General features: G+C 31.4%; 2 protein-coding genes across 2 annotated transcripts; both read right to left on the bottom strand.

Moving 5' to 3' along the window:
* Positions 1-3,959: 3,959 nt before the first annotated feature.
* On the bottom strand, positions 3,960-4,930 carry LOC139873427 (pathogenesis-related genes transcriptional activator PTI6-like). The gene has a single exon (XM_071861355.1). It carries the CDS (start codon positions 4,719-4,721, stop codon positions 4,020-4,022), a length of 702 nt encoding a protein of 233 aa, XP_071717456.1. The 5' UTR covers positions 4,722-4,930; the 3' UTR covers positions 3,960-4,019.
* A 1,602-nt stretch (positions 4,931-6,532) lies between these two features.
* LOC139872874 (SUMO-conjugating enzyme UBC9) lies at positions 6,533-9,121 on the bottom strand. The gene is made up of 5 exons (XM_071860803.1): positions 8,971-9,121; positions 8,646-8,750; positions 7,636-7,763; positions 7,279-7,383; positions 6,533-6,909 (listed from the first exon to the last, which is right to left on the bottom strand). Exons 2-5 carry the CDS (start codon positions 8,713-8,715, stop codon positions 6,766-6,768), a joined length of 447 nt encoding a protein of 148 aa, XP_071716904.1. The 5' UTR covers positions 8,716-8,750; positions 8,971-9,121; the 3' UTR covers positions 6,533-6,765.
* Between the last annotated feature and the right edge of the window lie 5,625 nt (positions 9,122-14,746).

Raw genomic sequence — 14,746 nt, 5'->3', positions numbered from 1 at the left:
CGCACACCATTCTTGTCAGGGTTTTGATTCTTCTTTCTATCATTTCTGTCCACTTATCTTATTTATGGTTAAGGCTGAAATAGATAATCTCTAAGACTTTAGAGATTACATAATCACCACAGAATGTTTCTCCGATCAATACTTCATCGTTTGTTGTTGTTGGTACTCCTTGGTATTTATGGTGCATGTGATATTGATATCTGAGGTACAGGTTGTGATGTTGAGGCGTGTGATGCGGACGTGATTGTTGATGGTGGTAATGATACTGTTGGTGTTGATGATGGTGATACCGTTGATGCCGGTGATGCTGCTGGTGCTTAGGGTATTGAGGCTTGCGATGTTGATGTTACTGGCGGTACTGGTTATGCTGCTGGTGCTGCTGATGGTGTTTGTAATCTTTGCACCATATGTTCCAGAGCCACTACTCGAGCGCGAAGTTCGTTAACTTCTGCTAGTACACCGGGATGATTGGCGGTTGGAGCGAGCGGAATAATAAGATTCATAATATGAGATAGTATATAATCGTGACGAGATACTCTAGCAATGAGTGAGAAAATGGTGTCTCGAATAGGTTCGCCGGTAAGTGCTTCAGGTTCATCGCCAAGAGGGCAATGTGGTGGATGGAAAGGATCGCCTTCTTCTTGTCTCCAATGATTGAGTAGACTACGAACCCATCCCCAATTCATCCAGAATAGATGATGGGAGATTGGTTGATCCATTCCGGTGATGCTGCTTTCGGAGCTCAGGTAGATATTCATATCGGAATAGCAGTCGGAATCTGAGGAGTTCGAACTGGTTGAGAGATCCATCTCGTATGATCAGGGAAAGAATTTTTGGTATGAAATAGATTGTAGAATTTAGATTTGGTATTCTTCAATACATAATTTACATATGTGTATATAATACCAAAATCCCATAAATTACGGAGAAATCTTTGAAAGATGTCAGTTAAAGTTCACAGTAACAGATACGATAAGATATTAATTAGCAGATATGCTAAGGTGTGAATTTGTCTATACACTATTTTGCAATAAATGCAGGAAAATGCGTCTAGACTTAAGAATGATAAGCAGATAATTTCCTAAGGATGATAAGTAGATGATTTCCGACTAAAAATGATAAGCAAAACTTTTGACATGCAGACACGGTCGAAGTCCAGACTCACTAATGCATCTTAACGACTATCTGTTAGACACACTAATGTAAGACCTGGTTCGCTAAGACCTCCGCTCTGATACCAACTGAAAGGACCCGTTCATATACATTATAAACGATTCACAATAGTTGTTTACATCGCGAGGTATTTGACCTCTATATGATACGTTTTACAAACATTGCATTCGTTTTTAAAAGACAAACTTTCTTTACATCAAAAATTGACGGCATGCATGCCATTTCATATTACATCCAACTATAATTGACTTAATATTAATCTTGATGAACTCAACGACTCGAATGCAACGTCTTTCAAAGTATGTCATGAATGACTCCAAGTAATATCCTTAAAATGAGCTAATGCACAGCGGGAGATTTCTTTAATACCTGAGAATAAACATGCTTTAAAGTGTCAACCAAAAGGTTGGTGAGTTCATTAGTTTATTATAATCAATCATTTCCGTAATAGTAATAGACCACAAGATTTCAGTTTTCATAAATATTCGTACACTCGCAAGTGTATAAAAGTATTCTATAAGTTGTAGGCACCCGGTAACAAGCCTTAACGTTCATGTTTTACCCTCTGAAGTACACCAGACCATGTGTGTTTAATATAACTTCGAAGTACTAAAGCATCCCATAGTCAGGATGGGGTTTGTCATGCCCAATAGATCTATCTTTAGGATTCGCGCCTACCGTACATAGACAAGTAGTTTAATGTTACCAAGCTAAGGGTATATTTCTGGTTTAAACCCACGTAGAATTTGTTTTAGTACTTGTGCCTATTTCGTAAAACATTTATAAAACAGCGCATGTATTCTCAGCCCAAAAATATATATTGCAAAAGCAATTAAAAAGGGAGCAAATGAAACTCACAATACTGTATTTCGTAGCAATTATGTATATGACGGCACTGAACAAGTGCAGGGTTTGTCTCGGATTCACGAACGTATCAATATTGTGATTCAATATTGCAGGAAAGTACGTAGACGCAATGAAAATGATAAACGTTAGGTTGACCTGACGAGCAATACCCTCGAACAATACCCATAACCTCCATAGCTATAACCCATAATTTCCTTAGCTCTATCCCGTTTGAAAACTTATTTTGAAATCGTCTGAATATAACTCCGTCGTAGTATTTTATGTATACTAATAATATCTTGAAATAATACTAAGTAAATATATATATGTAATTCGATTGAGAGAGTTTAGAGAAATATATTTTCAAGTTTATATGAAATAATGAAACCTATTGAATTCTATTTATAATAGATTTTTAAATTATTAAAGTGAATTATTAAAGTATGAATTATTAAAGTGAATTATTAAATTATGAATTATTAAATTGAATTATTAAAGTATGAATTATTAAAGTATGAATTATTAAAGTGAATTATTAAAGTAAAAGTAAAGTAAAGGTAAAGTTATAGTATAGTAAAAGTATAAAACTATGTACGTATAATACGCGTATTAATTTAAATCGTTATATATATATTTAATAAAATAAAATATAAATATCGTTATCTTTATCATACTGGTTAAGTAATGAGTTGTTAAAAGTGGTTCTAGATATTTATCAAAGTTATATACGTTTTAATAATAAAGTTCTTTTTAAACTGAAAACGTTTTTGTACGCTTGAAACTAAATCGAGTACTTATAAATTTGGTTTTCCAAAATTAATTATATTCCAAATCATCCTTTAAAAAGGTTTTATCTATATTGTAAAACATTTTCAATATTATGAAAACTAATCATTATCTTACCAAAAGACACGAGACAATCATTGTAAAGCATGCATTGAAAGTTAAGCAGAAATCTCCACTAACTTTTATCTAATTCTCGTTAATGAAACTTTTGTTCTTACTTGTAAATCACATTACCAAATATTCCGAATACCGCTAAAAAGAAATGATTTCTCAAATCAACGTGAACCTCATAACAGAGACTCGTAATCATAATTCAAGGTATCTGATAATTTAATCATATGATATTATCTTTTAATTCCATCGATAAACATATTGAAACAAATACTTTTATGTAAAGTATTTTATATCTAATACTTTGTTAATGTTTTCAATTAATAAGTATATATTATATATACATATCAGTATACACATAAATGTTCGTGAATCGTTGAGCATAGTCAAAGGGTAATTGATTACATGAATATATATTTCAAAACTTTCGAGACTCAATATTACAGATTTTGCTTATCGTGTCGGAAACATATAAAGATTAAAGTTTAAATTTGATCAAAAATTTTCGGGTCATCACAATAATCCTACAATGATAATGTCATTATTAGGCTAATTTCTTTGTTAAAAAAAATTAAAAAACAAAAGAAAAAAATATAAGCATGGTGAGTGATGTCATTAATCTAAATAATTTTTAATTAAAACTAAATTTTATAAATTAATTATTATTATTAAATCTTATTAATAATTATTTTAATTATTAAAATTAAATAATTTTAAATTATTTTAATTAATTATTTTGAATTAAGTACGAGAAGACATAAATGCTAGATAAAGAAACCAATTCTAAATTTATATTTTAATTTACACTTTTAAAATAAAATGACAACCAATATTATCTCTTATGATTGGATGTGAATTGTTTAATATGCATTTTAGATGTTTGATGAAATGTTCAGCTGTCGAGTTTTTTAGTCGGACTCTGTGGTTCTACAGGTCATTAAACTAAATCACTTTAGTATTTACTTTCACTTAATACTTAAAATATATTATTAAACTGTTTCATTTAAACAAATTCGTGATTTCACGGGTCATTTCACTAGTACATTAATATTTTCAATAAATATGTAAATATTTGATTTAATTTAATTAATTGATTTATACTTTCAGCATACGTCATCAACGAGGAAATCATCGATGTCATAATCTCCAAACTTCTCGTCATAAAAACTAGCCGGAGCTCCAAAACCCGATAAATTACTCGGCAAATCAATATCAAATCCAAAAGCGTCCACGTCACCGTACCCCAACTCGTCGAACACATCATCAAACGGAAGAACGGAAGTCGGAGACAGAACGACGTCGTTAACTCTCCCTTCGCTCGTTACCGGCTTACTAACGGTTTTCGTTGGAAAATTTGTAACGGCGTTATCACCTTTTAACATAACAGCAGCGTTATCGTAAACCGTTGCAGCTTCTTCAGGTGTATCAAACGTCCCTAACCAAACCCGTTTTCTTCGGGTCGGGTCACGGATCTCAGCCGCCCAACGTCCCCACGGCCGTCTCCGTACACCTCTATATTTCTTCCCTATCGATCCTCCCGAGCTTTTCACGTGCCTAATCTTTTGTTCCTTCAGCCTAACAGCAATAGACGGAGGCTTAACGTTGATTTCAAACACGTGTTTTTTAACTCGTTTGATCACTGTTTTTTCATCATCGTCTGAATCGGTAGCGTACGGATCAGTCATCGTGATCCGAATAACTTTATGATGAAACGATGTCGTTGCCGGTGACTCCTTGTTTGTCGTCACCACGTGCTCTGAAAACTTAACGGACGGTTGTACGGAAGTTAAGTTTCTAATCACCATACCATACACAGAGATTAGTTACACGTATTAATTAAAGAACCAAAAAAAATTAATTAAAACAAAAATGGAGGGAATGGGAGTAAACGGAGAGAGAGAGAGATAAATGTGCGTATATATAAAGAGGATTGATGGTGGAGTATAGTGAAGAAGAGTGGAGAATTCAAAGTATTTATTTATTTATTTATTTTTATTTGTTTGTACTGTTAAGCTGTTAATATAAATTTACAGTTTTGGCCCTTATAGTATTGGTTTCTTTATGTAGTGGTAAATATGGTTGACTTTCCACTTTGGTTTTCTAAATGCTAATGTATTCCCTCTTGTTGGGTTTTCAAGAATTTTACTTTTGCTTTATTAGAGTTGGAGATCAGATGTGGTGTCTTGTTATTTTTATTACTAATACTAAATAGTACTCGTAATTACTAACCGTATATGGTTCTACGAGGTTGAAGAAGATATGTTGGGTGAAGAATACTTTGGTTAATTCAAAATTATTGGAATGAAATTAATAGGTAGATATTAGATACGGAGTATAATGAAATTAATATTCATTCAAGGTTTAACCTATTAACCTCTTTACGGTATTAGAGTGTGGTTAATGAAATTCGGCCGCCTCTCCTTCCTCTTTTTATTCTTACTCGTAAGAGTCACACATGACTCGAAAGAATCGCACATGACTCGAAAGAGTCAATAAACGAATCATAAGAGTCAAAGTCATGAAAAATCTATGTTTTGAGTAGCTTTGTTGTTTAAAACATTCTCTACTTGACTCGTAATTGTCAACTCATGACTCATAATTTTCTAACTACTGTGGTTATATCCATATTTTTAAGAAATATTGATTTGTTATAATGAAGTGTGAATAGTCTCTTTTAATTAAGCACATTAAAATTGTGTGAAATAGGAGTTTGGAAAGTTGATTTATCATGAGATGTGGAAGATAACTTAAGCAAATGGCAACACCTTATTGTAGTTATTTATATCGAAAGTATACAAAAGATTATGATAAGTATTAGACCTTTTGGGAAATTTCAAGGAACCACATACATGGCAAAGTGATGTTGATGTGTAGATTTTTGTAATTTTTAACTATATTGTCAAAAAGTGGCTAAATCGTAATGAAAATGATTCGAAGGCATATTTTAAGTCCCAAAAGTAAGGCAAGGTGAAGTAAAGTGAAAGGAAAGGGAGCATAATTGTCGGAAAAAAGTAGAGATTAATCAATAATTTAATTTAACATAGGGCCAAGTGGTTCTAATTAGTGGTGTTTGTTTTGCTTTGCTTACATGGCTAATCAATACTTATATAAACTTCGTCTTTTTGGGTCTCAAGAGGCATAACTCATCGGAACTCTTGAATGTAATCTAAAAGAGAAATTGATCGTTGGGTGGTTGTTTATTGAACGTCAAACACACATCCATTCAATAGTTCACGACAGGGATCGAAATCACAAGATAATGAGTTAACTCGACTCGATACCACTAGACCTTAAACACTTTGGTGATTTAAAAAAGAGAACTGTATCCCTCACGAGAGGACAGGATCATTCCTTATCAAAATATACCTAAGGAACTACCATACGCCTGAAATATGCTTTTCATCATGGTTAATAAGATTCATCGAAATCGAAATTTTTGAAAAAGAACTGATAAAATTGGATTTTAAGACCCTACAAGCCAAAATAGCATTACCATTAGCCAATTTGATCGTTGCTATGAACTCGTGACCTAAAACTACACATATGAGTGTTAAAATTAAAAAGCACTTGCTTAAAATTAAATCAACTGGCAGTTTGAAAGTAACCAATCTGATCATGGACAACTTTATAAAACTTTTTTGTTATATATGTAATAAAACATACACAAGATTAGTGCATTAGCATACACTTCACCCGCCTGCCACCTTTTGGAGGTCTTAGTTGAAATCAATTCAATATTACACAAACTGTGAAAATCTTAAACACCAATCTCGTTACAATTTCAAGAATAAAAAGTGAAAAACTTTTAACATTTTTTATTCTTCCAACCATTAATTCGAAAAGCCTTCATCAGCCCATGGCATACTTCTGCGTCCAGCTACGAGCAGTGGCTTCATATTTGGACTTATCAGTCTTGTACATATGAGCAATCTCGGGTACCAAGGGATCATCAGGGTTAGGGTCTGTCAACAAAGAACAGATGGAGAGCAGTACCTGCCAAATATACAAACAACAGATTAATAAATATAACATAAAATCTATAAATAAATAAATAAATAAAAAAAAAACAACAATATTCCTAAATACATTTAACTTTGAAATATTTTCAAATGTATTATCAACTAGTTTTCGAACCCTCGCTTCGCGCCGGGGGTTCGATTTTTAATGTATTTCACTGTGTTTAGTTACGGAGCCTGCGAGTAAAAATCAACACATATGAAAAGTACCCTAAATATTTAGCGTTTTTTTAAAAGTGTCCGTTTTGCGTATAGTTAGTGACATTGCGTTTTTTTAAAAGGTGAAAAGACGAAAATACCCATGGCACTATTCATAAGTTTTGTCTACTAGTTAATATGGTAATACCTTGGAGATAGTTAGTGCCGGACTCCATTGTTCCTTGAGGATATCTAAGCATATGCTACCATTGCTGTTAATGTTTGGATGAAAAACCTTGGTCCTAAACGCAACCTGAAAAATTCAAAACATCATATAAGCTCAGTTACAACACATCAATCAAATCTGATAATCTTATAACCCAATTCCATGAGAATAAGAGTTTCTCCTATTAGCTATACAAATACAAACAATCCAACAAATCAACTTTAACTCAGAAACAACATCTCATGCCAAAAAACCAAACATCTAAAATCAGAACCCCTGTTTGGCAACGGATAAGTATGTTAAGCAAATTATAATAATGATCATATGTCGCGTAGTTACCTTCGGTGGCTTGAAAGGATAGTCTGGAGGGAAATGAATTGAAACTAGAAATACCCCACCGGAGTATGGGCTATCTGAGGGCCCCATGATTGTGGCTTGCCAATGGAACATATCTTCAGCAACAGGACCTGTAAAGTATGACATGCACTAGGTAAGCAAAATAGCATCATCCCATAAGAATGCTAAACTAAAAAAATATACAAAATGCAAATGACAGGTAATAACATCAACGTGTCCATAACCAAACACATCATCCAACATAAGTCCCAGCTTGAGGATAATAAACTAAGGGCAAACACGCATACAGCAGGACTAAAAACTCCCAACCATGACATTACTTACACAAATAATTTGGGACCCACTACATTATTTAATTAAAGAAGTTACAAGCATCAAAGCTAATTGTACAAGTAATAAAAACAAGAACTTCCATCCTCAATTGTGTGGTAAAAACGCAGATTGCAGGGTCAGGAGTGAGGGCTAAACCCAGGATTAGCCCAGGGCTAATTGGTACCAATGGCCAGCCGCTAGCTAGGTTACGGTAGCGCTTGCCATAAAGAAGCTAGCCAGAAAGCAGTTTAGCCAGGGCGGACTGTTGGGAGCACTCTAACCCACATGTTATTTACATGTTCTTTCTCCAATGTGACCTACAACTACTAGGCAAGCTAACAATAGACCAAAGACCATTTACAAACTGGCATAAATATGCATAATCAAATCAAATACTCCAATAAAGTTTAAGTATATAATTTTTTTAGATTGAACTGCCAAAAATAGGAAATGCAGTTCAGTTAAAAGCAATTAACAACATCAACCTACCCTCCTACATGTTCAGCATCATCTCTAAGGTAAAAAAAACACAAGTAAGCTTCTTTTATCATACAGGCATTTTAAATCAGTTATTAACAAATAAAATTACAATTTTTTTTTTTTTTTTTGGTATATGGTATCCACATAACACACGACATAAAAAAATGTAATTTTGCAAATAAATATATAACAGTTTTTACCTGCGCTACATGAAGTCGGAGGATCTTTCTGCAAATCCTTAAGTTCCTTCAAAATACGTTTCGATGCCATCTCACCAGCAGCCAACAACAAAATCAAAACAAATCCTATTTCACATATATATAAAAAATAGGAAAATTTGGTCAAGGTCAACGTCAAAATCAAAACGACAATATGTTCGAGTTAATCGGTCAGCAATTACGGATCTATACTATCAAATTCATATAGAAGCAAACATTAACAATTTCTTCATCATCATCATCTGTACATATAATATAATCACACAAAGTAAACATTGAGTATATGAATAGCGGATAGATATAGTACCTAATCGATGATGTATCGAAGCAAATTGAATCAAAATTGTTTGGATTTACGGATTGAATAGAATCGAGGTGCAGATCGAAAAATTTGTAGGTGAATCGAAATTAGGGTTTTGATTGATTTTATTGAAGTTGGGTTTTATAGAGAGGGCTGGGCTTCTAGAATTTTCTTTATTTATTGTGGGGCTCAGAAAGTAGGCGTGGGATAAACGCTGGTCGTAGACAGTGGATGACTTTTTGCTTTTCATACTTCGGCCCAATTTCCCCTACTCGTATTATTGTACTCAGAACTACTCAGGACTGGCCCGTACGTTGCGGCAGGGACTTTCGGCCTGCGTATTCATATTTAATGTAGCGTTGTGTATTTACAGATGGGAACACGGCCCATGTGTTAAGCGCCGTTTTGGATGTCGTTGTGTTAATCGTTTTTTAAAAAGTATCCGTTTCGAACGTAGTTAGTTTTGTTTTGTTCAATAAATATTTTCAAGTGTAACGTTGCTGCCGGAAAAATTTAACTCGCGGCGAACAGAAAGATACGGGTTGTCGTTGTGTTTAGCGTTTTTAAAAAATGTGTCCGTTTCGCTCATAGTTAGTCCCGTTGGGTTCGTAAGATTTTTTCGAGTTGAACGGTGGTCTCGGAAAAATTTAACTCGCACCGAGCGAGAAAATAGGGCCCGTTATAAATTCGGATGGAATTAGTTTCTTTTATTTTAATAAAATTATATATTTACACTTTTTACCCCTGAAAAAGTGTAAACTTCATGAGCCGTTGTGTAAATATAGCTGAAGTTGAGGGACCGTTTGTAATGTGAACACAAACTCAAAACGATAATCTGATATAACTGAAACGACGGAAACCGCCACCACTTTTAGTATATCTATCTTCTATCTTCTATAGTTTCTATTAAATCTCTAAAATGATGACATCATAAATAAGCTTTTTCCTTCACAAAAGAAAATCAAAAAAGAAAAAGAAAAAAATTTAGACATCTTAGATACCTTAGATGATGTCATTAACATTAATTAATTAATTAATTAATTACGGATTTTATATATATATATATATATATATATATATATATATATGTGTGTGTGTGTGTGTGTGTGTGTGTGTGTGTATTATTATTACGACATTAAAAAAACACAGAAACCCTTCGTCGCCCCCATTCCGTCCCATTTTCATCCTTTCAAAACCCTAAAACACGCTTCAAAAATCAAATTCAACCTAGCTAAACCTTAACTAAGCTTACAAGTAATCATCTAATCGTGAAGATGTACAATAGGAAATAACCATAGATCGAGTCAATCAATCAAAGTCGACAGCTGATGGCTGGTTCTATTTTACGACGGTACGTAAATAACAATATTCGACATCAAATTAAGGTTTTTGTTGTATTGATTCTTATCGTCGATTTTGTATCTAACAATTTTCGTATATCTGTTCGTATTTCTTATTATGGTTTATATATTTCATTTAAATTTTACCCAATTTACCAGATTTCACATACCCTGAACGTTTCTATATTTCTAATGATAAGTGGAAAGCTTAGTTGTAGCTGATATTGAAGTAGATCTACAAGTTGCTTCAAATTCACCAAATTTTTTTTGTCGCTTAACAGGTATTGAATTGTTATTAGTTTCATGATTATTATTTGGTTTCTGTTTATGCATATAAGGTGATGTATCGTATGTTTGTGTGCATTGATTATGTGATGTGGTTGTGTTTATTGGGTATAATGATCTTAGAAATTGGTTGTTTCATATCATAGTATTATGTGAAAACAGTTATATACTTGTAGCTTTGCCTGATTGGCCATAAAGAAAACAAAGTAGTACATTTTGGGTTTCTGTTCAAATAATGAAAAATTCACTTTTAGCAATCTGTTTGATAAAATGACTCAATGATAGTAACATGAGTAGCTTAGAGGTTTGTACTTCTTCAATTCAGTTAAAGAGATCTTTAATAAAATGTTTTTTTTGCCGTTAAAAAAAAAAAGATAAATGAGGTTGTTGGGAGCTTCTCAAGTCAACATGTATATGAGTTTTGATCTTCAACCGATTTGTATATGTAATTATTGGGAGCTTCTCTTTATTTCATATGAAAAGTCAAACTTTATCTGCCTTCGTTAAAAGTCAAACCTTTATTTGTCTTCATTAAAAGTCAAACTGTTATAAACTTTATTTTTATAAACTTTATGTTGCTTCTTTTTTAATTAGTGTATGTTGCAGACTTGCTGGTACATAATCATGGAAATAACTGATTTTTGTTCGGTAATGTCAATTGTATAGATTTGAAGGCAAAGTTTATTAAGGAAATCTTTCTTTTGGTTTATATTCTCATTTTGTAATATCTTATTTCATATTATGTTACCGATTAGAGTTTTAATTTGTACTTTTGTGGTTGTTTATGAAAGTCTAGAATACATATTTGTTTGATTTTATTCGTTCATGTGTTTTGTTTGATTTGTTATGTTTAGAATTCGGTTTGACATTTATAAATTTATTATATTGCATCTTAATAGAACAATCCACCATAGTTGGGAATAGAATAGCGGAACATCAATTTCGGTTAGTAATAACTACTTTCTCCTCACCTTTCTTATTTGGCTTTTTTTTTCTTTCCGGTTTTGCCTAATCTATTATGCTACTTATCGTTATGTAATCTTCTGATGCATATATTAACATGTTAAGTTATATGTTTCGAACAAAGCAGAGGATTGTGTAACACACGGGCTAAACTTTGTATCTCAAAATGAGAAATCTGAAAGCTGCCTTAAGGCGTTGATGTTGTGTTATAGCAATCGTGCAGCACCTAGGATTTCTCTTCGGAAGGATGAAAGAAGCTTTGAGGAGACTGTCTGATGGCTGCTACCATAGATCCTAACTTTGTCAAGGTTCAAGTTCGAGCAACATAGTAAGTCTTAAATGCGTTTTGTCACATTTGCTTGATGCTACTGCATTCGGTTCATTTTTCTATATTTATGAGTTCTAAACCTTTAGTTTATTTCGAACTCATGTAGAACTTTTGTTGTTAATCTATTAATATTAAAATCATATAATGATGATGTCATTATTAGGCTAATTTCTTTGTTAAAAAAAAATTAAAAAGAAAAAAATCTAAGCATGGTGGGTGATGTCATTAATATTTTAAATTAAAATTAAATCTTATTAATTAATTATTATTATGATTAAATCTTATCAATAATTATTTTAATTATTAAATAATTTTAAATTATTGTAATTAATTATTTTGAATTGAGTATGAGAAGGTATAAAAGAGAGGTAGAAGAAAACCAATTCTAAATTTATATTTTAATTTACACTTTTAAAATAAAATGACAATCTATATTATCTATTATGATTGAATGTGAATTGTTTAATACGTATTTTAGGTGTCTGATGAAATGTTCAGCTGACGAGTTTCTTATTCGGACTCTGTGGTTCCACGGGTCATTAAACTAAATAACTTTAGCATTTTCGTTCATTTAATACTTAAAATATATCATTAAACTGTTTCGTTTAAACAAACCCGTGGTTCTACGGGTCATTTCACTAGTATATATATATATATATATATATATATATATATATATATATATATATATATAAGTATTAATATTAATATTAATATTAATTAATTATTGTATTTTAGAATTAGAATTTTAGAATTTAGAATTACTTAAGTATTTAATTTATTTATTTTTCAAACATGTTAATGTTCATAATTTTGTAGAAAGATCATTGTTGTTTTAGAATTTACATGGATCGTGTATAATTTATTTTAACATATGTTGATGATTTAAGTGTCAATTAATATTTATTTTAGTTAACTGTGATTTATTTGAATACATGAGTTAACTAGTTATATTTAAAAACGAGTTCGAAGAGTGTGGAGTGCATGCACGTAAGAGTTGACTAGTAACTGTTGCTTAAATTGTGGGGGTCAACGGGTTTTCCCGCTGAAGAGTTGCTTCTCTTCATGATAACTGTCATAACTTATTATATTTTGGGTTTCTGGATATTCTGCATTCACTTAGAAAATATGCACAGAAATATGCATACTCTCTAATAATTGATTTTAATTTCTTCTTGTCTGAAAACAAAATCGATCTTTTCTTATACCAATTGAGATTTCGTGTAAACTCAAGGCTTGCGATGAGCGAAATATTTAATTTGAAAAGTGTTTCACAATTCAGGCACCAGTCCAGATTATCTGTTTAGTACCCGATTTATAACAAACTAATTCATGGAGTATCAAATGTGATTTAAAAAAAAAATTGATGATTTATGTGATTGAGATTATATTTGACTTATTTAGATATGAGTAATGGTAGGTTTAACTTATTATTGCTTGATACTTTTTTTGTTAAAGAAGAATCTTACACCATCCACTATGGAAATACATGAATACTTTAATATATTTACTAACCATATTTATTTTTATATATATGCAATTTAAGATAACGGTAAATGGGTATTATTGTTTTCCCGTTTAAGTTATAGTGAAAAGGAGACTACGTTTATCATAATGTACGCAAGCTAACAGGAGTATTCCTTAACCGTTTATGGCTCTTTCTCTGGCTATCATAATACATGTTTCTACTCAGATCTAAATCAAATACCTCATGTGATAATATTAGAACTCTTAACCATTAAATTATTTATAGATAGTTAACGTAAGACAGTTGTGTAATGCGTAAATGCTTTTATGTAACCCGTCATTTTTATCATGACTAATTATTATTTTCATTTTACTTGTATCGTACATAATAAATTGTAAAAAAAATTTACAGTTTTTTATTTTTGTTTTATTTGTTTTTGTTTAATTTTTAATTTTTTTTATTTTTTATATATATTTGTGATTTGTTTTTGTTAACAAATAAAAATAGTTCAATAACATTTGGGATATGTAAAATTAACTTCAACTTAAGAATGACAATTAATTTAATACATTTCAGATTAAAGTATTATACAATAGGAATAGGATTTGTACGAATTTGAAAATTAATTTGTTATAACTCAAAACAATAGTTAAACTAGAATTGAATATTTATAAATAAATATAGGTTGATAACATCCAATTCAATGTACCACGAGTCACCACGATATAAACTTTAAACGTACATATCAAATTATAAGAAGCAATTATGCACTTTAAAACACGATTGTTGTTGATGCCAAACACAAAAGAAACATTCTGTTGAAACACGTTATCGCAAAGGAGGAGGACCGCGGCAACACTTTAGCAGGTAAGATCCTCACCTAGTTAAGATCAAGATTGTCATAAAAAATATGTATAAAATGTATATAAAAAATGCAATATTCTATAATTCTTACTCTCTAAAATATAATATAATTTTAAGTTCAAAATCAGCACCACAGTCATACAAACCAAAATGTGATTATCGTACGAAAATAGATTCAGATTCCTTTATACAAACCGTGATTATGTATGCCTCCATACAATTTTACAAAATCTTTGCATTTCGCATTTATCTGTAGTTTCTATTAAAATCCTATAATGATGATGTTATTATTAGTTTAATTCCTTTGTTAAGAAAAAATCAAAAAATAAAAAGAAAAAAAAATCTAGGTCACTTAGATGATGTCATTAATCCTAAGTATTTTATAATTAAAAAAATTGTACTTATAGTAACTAACTTAAACAAATTATTATTCTGTAATTTTGAGTAGTCATTATATTAGCTATAATTACGAAATAATTATTGTAAATAATGTGAAGATATGATCATTTGAGAAACGTGTGACTATTTGCCCAC

Source organism: Rutidosis leptorrhynchoides, chromosome 10 (assembly GCF_046630445.1).
Source record: "Rutidosis leptorrhynchoides isolate AG116_Rl617_1_P2 chromosome 10, CSIRO_AGI_Rlap_v1, whole genome shotgun sequence".
In the NCBI taxonomy this organism is placed as follows: Eukaryota; Viridiplantae; Streptophyta; class Magnoliopsida; order Asterales; family Asteraceae; genus Rutidosis; species Rutidosis leptorrhynchoides.
Note: the sequence above shows the minus strand (reverse complement) of the source record. Positions and strands in the feature narration are given on the sequence as shown.